Source organism: Netta rufina (assembly GCF_964035555.1).
Source record: "Netta rufina genome assembly, chromosome: 2".
Taxonomy (NCBI): domain Eukaryota; kingdom Metazoa; phylum Chordata; class Aves; order Anseriformes; family Anatidae; genus Netta; species Netta rufina.
Window position 1 is genome coordinate 51,744,693 of NC_140124.1, and position 6,000 is coordinate 51,750,692.

A 6,000-nucleotide genomic window follows, 5' to 3' on the forward strand; every position below is an offset into this window, starting at 1 on the left:
AGATGAATCTGACGCATGTTTTAGGTGTATAATTTGATTTTATTGTGCTTTTAACAGAGACATTTTGTATGGAACGGGAACCCTGTGACAGGCACAGAAACACTCCCTCCCAAAACTGGGGCTCCCCGGCGATCCTTAAAACACCTCGGCGCGGCGGGAGGGGAGGCTGAGGGCTGGGGGCTGGGGGCTGGGGGCTGGGGGCTGGTGCCGGTGCCCGCCATCACCTCAGGGAGCAGCCGGGGGAGGCGTGGAGGCGGCGGGGCCGCGTCCCTCCGCCGCCCGCCCGCAGGGGGCGGCCGCCCGGCCCCACAGCCCCGGCATGGCGGCGGCGGCGGGGGAGGCGGGCGAGGCGGAGCTGGGCCTGCTGGAGTGCCGGGTGTGCTTCGAGCCCTACGGCCCCGGCGGGCAGCGGCGGCCCCGCAACCTGCCCTGCGGCCACGTCCTCTGCCGGGGCTGCCTGGGCGCCCTGGGCGGCCGGGGCCGGCTGGAGTGCCCGTTCTGCCGGCGGGTCTGCGTGCCCGCCGACACCAGCGACTGCCTGCCGCTGCTGCAGCTGCTCGAGGTGCTGGGCCCGGCTTGTGGCATCCTCCCGGCTGCGGGCAGCGGGGCCCCGGCGCTGCGGCTGGCCCTGGGCGGCTGGGGAGCTCTGGTCAACCCCACGGGGGTGGCGGCGTGCCCCAAGTCCGGGCGCTTGGCGGTGGCCCACGACGGCAAGAAGAGGATCCACGTCTATGGGCACAGCGGGTCCTGCCTGCAGCGCTTCGGGGAGCGCGGCGAGGCGGGCTGCGACGTCAAGTACCCGCTGGACGTGGCCGTCACGGCCGATGGGCACGTGGTGGTCAGTGACGGCGGGGACCGGGCGGTGAAGGCTTTCGACTGGGAGGGACGTGGGGTGCTGGCGGTGCGAGAGGGCTTCTGCCTGCCCTGGGGCTTGGACGCCACCCCGGAGAGTGACGTGATCCTGGCGGACGCCGAGGCAGGGGTGCTGTACCGCCTGACGGCCGACTTCGGGAAGGGCGAGCTGAAGAAGTGCCAGGTGCTGCGGGCCAAGTTAAGCAGCCCCAGGGCGGTGGCGGTCTGCCGGAGCTCGGGGGCGGTGGTGGTGGTGGAGCACCTGAAGGCCAGGGGGCCCAAGGGCAGCAGCACCCGGATAAAGATATTCAGCGCGGACATGGATCTGGTGGGACAGATGGATAGCTTTGGCCTCAACCTCTTCTTCCCCTCCAAAATATACACCACGGCTGTGGCCTTCGACAAAGAGGGCCGCATCGTAGTGACAGATGTCTGTAGCCAGGCCGTGATCTGCTTAGGGAAGCCTGGGGAGTTTCCCATCTTCAAACCTCTAATTAGCCATGGGCTCTCATACCCCATAGGACTGACTTACACGGCAGACAATTCCCTCGTGGTGTTAGACAGCGGTGATCACACGGTAAAAATATATAGCTCCACCTGAATGGGCCTAGGTTTATACGTCTCTATCTGCTTTTGGCCACAAAGCAAGCAAAGTCCTGGTCTTATAGGTGTGTAGGGAGGGGGTATTTTGTGGGCTTGACTTGAAGTGAAGTTACCCTCTTTAACCAGCACGCTCTGCTTCCAGCGTAACTCGCATCAGATCCCTTGCCTACCCACAGGAGACAACCTGCCCGCTGCAGGCCAGTCAACAGTGAATCAACCAAACGATTTGGCATTGAAAAACTATTCCGTGCCTTGACAACCAAATATTCATACTACTTTTTGCGAAGTAATAGCAGCATCTGGAATGGAGTAATCCAGGACTTGCAGCTGGGAGAGAGAAGGATGCATCTTTTGGTTACCGTCATCAGCATCTTGTCTTCATTATTCTTCGTTAAGCGTGAGAGTGACAGAATGGTTTCTGTAGGATTTCTGCATGAGAAAGGAGACTGACTGGATGAACTGGTGGAGAAATGGCAGATTCGGCTCAGGGTCATTTGATCCAGCCAAGGTGAATTGCAATAGAGGAGCTATCAGCAATTAGTGAGTTACAGGACGTGGATTGGCGCTCAAAACTTTTTTTTTTTTTTCTCCATATTGGGGAAATGCACTTCTGGATGCACTTTTCTTCATATTAGTTTATTACCGCCTTTATTAGAGTTGTGCAGAAGCAGCTGCATTTCCTGTATAATGCATGAGCCTGTGTCTTCATCTAGAGGTAGCCATGTGCATGGGCAGCTTTCCCCAGCAGCCTCTCTGAGTATTGGTGTTTAGACCACAGGTACTTCTGCATATACAAATTTAAATTGGCTGTGTCACTAACACAGGTACTCTTGGGAGATTTCCAACACTACCTGCATCGGTCTCGTAATGAATTTAGTACTTCTGCACCGATCTTCAAGATTCAGTCAAAAATTGAAATGGTGTTGAGGAGTAATAACAGGGAAAGGGGAATGTGAGACTTGCTTTTCCAGAGCTTCCAAAGGAGGTATTCTTGATAGCGAATACACTGCAGGTTTAGGTCATTTTATATTATCCTGAAAGCAGTTTCACTGTGGACATGAGTTCTGTTGCCTTATTGCACCATGGAAATTGAGTTATAAGGGAATTACTTTGAGAAGGATTTAACGCACCCACTAGAAGCCACTGCTGCATTTTTAGGCATTTCTGCTCCTAAAGGAATTGTTTAGGTGGTTCAGCACTAAAAGGAGGTTAGATATAAATGTAAATGCTTTATGAGGTAGAAACAAGTAGATCAAAATTGCATAAAACTTTTTGGTCATGTATGTAGTGACTGAAAGCATGCGTATTAACTAAAGACACTTGAAATTCACAGGTAGTCTTTCTATTTTGATCTGGCTTTTGGTCTGGCTTCCTGGGCAGCTAGTAACTGCATGTATTGCTGTACCAGGGATATTCCAAATATTTCAAACTGAAGCATTTTTAGCCCTCTAATTCAGACAATGTATTAATCCGTCTCATGTTACCATTTATAAAACAGAGCAAACAAAACTATTACAGCTATATTGCAGCTATTTGTAAAGGCTGATTGAACAGTGACCTGCCAATAAAGTGTGATTTGCTTACTCCTATGCTGGGCAATTTATTGAAAGTTTCTAACTCCTTTTTATCACAGTTTTCTCTGTTACAGTTCAATTTCTCTGTTGTAGTTGCTGTATAGGTGGTTTCTTTTGTTTCCTTTGGAGATATCCTGCCGAAGTTGTAGGGTGATTTGTTGCTGTTGGAAAATACATGGGCCTGCACAGCTGGTCTAGTGCCAAGCCACGCAGCAAGTGTCTTTGGTGGGACCAGAAATATCTCTCGGATATTTTGCAGTAGGAGGTATCCTGCCCTGCCTAGGAGCCCTCCTGAGGGCTCAAGAAGGAAATTTACTGAGAGAAGCAGCCCCCTGGCTTATATATGCCTTTCTAGGTGCCAAGACAGCTGTCTTCGAGGGATATAAAAACAATTGGATAACACTTCCTTTGGGGAACCTCTGTGTTTCAAAATGCGTGTAATACCGTGTATGTTTTATTCATACATCATTATTAGTTTATCACAATAGCAGTTGTGGGACCCGGACGCTTCCTCTGTGAGCTCTCATCTCCTCAAACCTTCCTCTGCACCAGGAGCTTGTTTTTCCTGCTGATCTCATGGGTGGGCAAGTTTCCTAGTGCCTGCTACCATGTAGGAAGCTTACTAGCAGCTGAAATGCTGACTTTTGAGTATTTGACTCATGTTGTTTTAATATACACAAAATCTCTCATTTGTTGCCTGCTCTTCTCCTGTCTGCTTTGATATATAGCTAGAAGTCACTTGTTGTTTGGGTTTTGCTTTATTCTACCTGCTAGGGCAAACCAGCTTTCCTCTACCTAGTTTGCCCCGTACCATGTCCTGCATTCTCTGATTTACTGACTGCAAGCAAATGCATTTTTTATTTTTATTTTTTTTATTTTTGGTGAATGATGCTGTTTTCTTTTTGCTGTAAGGCTTGGTATTCGGCATTGTTCAGCACTGCATCAAAGAAACCACTGAATTCTGTTTTAATTCACTTGATTTGGGCATGCAAATTAAGAAGCTTTAAAAAAAAAATACATTAAAATTATGTTAAAAGCCTTGAGTTTTTCAGGGAAAACCTGAAATCTTTCTTTAATCACACAAGAGGATTTAAGAGAGAGATCCACCAATACGCATATAAGAAACTAAGAAGTCTTTTTTTTTTCTTGCACTTACCTCTTACTTTTTTTTTCATACTCTTGCCTCTTACGTTATGCATTTATGCACATTTCCCCATAGCTAATTTAGATACCTGTTGCCTTCAGGGTGATAACTTAATGCCGTCTGCTTTTCAAAGACCTACGGAACACACATTGCATCTGTCTGTCTGGTAATTGGTTGGAATTTAGTCAAATATTTTAACTGAACAAAAACTTGGGTTCTGGGGGAAGGATGGAAAAGGATGAGGGGCTCCTGCCTGAACAGATATAATTAGGCAGATGATGATTTTGGGGTTCTACTGGGTGTATTGAAAATGGGGATAGCGAGATGTGTTCTTTCCCTCGAAAAAGAGCGCTGGGATTTTCACCTATAATATGGGATTGTGTCTCGCTGCTTTACTGATAATCATCATCGCTGCTTTTTAATAAAAGAATCTAAGACCTAAGCTTTGCATAATCCCCTGCACCACATATTTTAATATTATGGATTGCAAATAAATGTAACAGACAGTATTCCCCTGCTATAGGTTGGTATGACTGCTGCACACACACACTGCAATTTCTGTTTGGTTTATTTTTAAGCTCTGATCTCAGATTGCTTTCGTTGCATATAAATATACTTGGGTGTGTTTACAGTGTTTAGCAAGGTGTCAGAGGAGTTTCACAGATGTGAATCAAAACTGTGTCCTGTAACATAACTTTTGTTTCATTTTGGTTTTGCACAAAATATTTTCTCTTAAAGAATATAATTATTCTGCTTGGTGAATTAAAAGAAGAAAGAAAGAGGGAAAAAAAAAGTATAAAAAGTATAATTTACTTTTGGCCTTTGGCTATGAGTTCCCTCAAGCCACATTGCTGTGCACATCAGTTTGATGTTTATATTTTCATGACATGCAGCCGTAACATCCCTGTAGCATTTTTTAATGTGGACTTATTTCAGGTGAAGAGGAGAGCCCCTGTAAAGTCAAGCCCCAAAACCACCAAGAGTTTTATAGAGCAGTGTCCATCAAAGTGGCGACCTGAAATACAGGAAGCCTCTCCTTCCTAGAAGGGTTGAGAGAGATAAAAAAAAAACAACTTTTCTCCATGTGACTGTGCTGGAAAAAAAAAATAAAATAAAGGTTAAGGGAAATATAGGAAGGCAAGTTATTTTTCTGTAGAGTGCAACGCCACCATAACCCATGTTCCATCTTAGAAAATTATTTTCGGTGTGTTGAAGATGCAGAGTTATGGAAGATGGAGCATTATGGAAGAAAAAAACACATTTTCTCAAGTTCCAAGCTGGTTGGGTCTGTGCAGCACCAACCCCCTTCTTCTGAGAGGTGCTGCCAGTTCTGGAGTCACTCATCTGGTCCCTCTCTGTCTAGCTAAGTCAGTGCTGTCCAGCTTAATTAACACTGGAGGAAGGCGTACCTGGGCTGTGTTCCTCCATCAAAGTGGGCATTGGCCATGCTTCACATCCATATTACATTTTCAACTTGATTATCTCAACTAAATGTGCTAATAATAACAGATTTGTATGTGATTCTGTCACACAAATATGCAGGTTTTCTCTGGAGTGTTTCCCTAATATAACCAGCCCGTGATTTTCCTGGACATCTTCAAAGCTATTGAACACAGGAGAGGTTTTTGGTGAGCAGACGATGCATTGCATGGATGCCTTCTTTCCAGTCCAACGCTTTCCAAGAGATTTAGAGATATTTTTGAACTTGGCTTTCCAACATCTCTGTGAGGCAAACACAATACAAATGCTCTGGCCCTGCAGTTGCAGACAAGAGAGCTGAGAATCAAGGGAAGCCTTTGGCAGATGAGAGACTAAATCTCAGACTTC

The 6,000-nt window shown here is 47.0% G+C and overlaps 1 protein-coding gene across 1 annotated transcript; it reads left to right on the forward strand.

Annotated features, from left to right (window-relative positions):
• Window positions 1–319: 319 nt before the first annotated feature.
• Window positions 320–3,044, forward strand: NHLRC1 (NHL repeat containing E3 ubiquitin protein ligase 1; the record flags this gene model as incomplete). Its single annotated transcript, XM_084281617.1, has 1 exon — window positions 320–3,044. One exon carries the CDS (start codon window positions 320–322, stop codon window positions 1,451–1,453), a length of 1,134 nt encoding a protein of 377 aa, XP_084137743.1. The 3' UTR covers window positions 1,454–3,044.
• Between the last annotated feature and the right edge of the window lie 2,956 nt (window positions 3,045–6,000).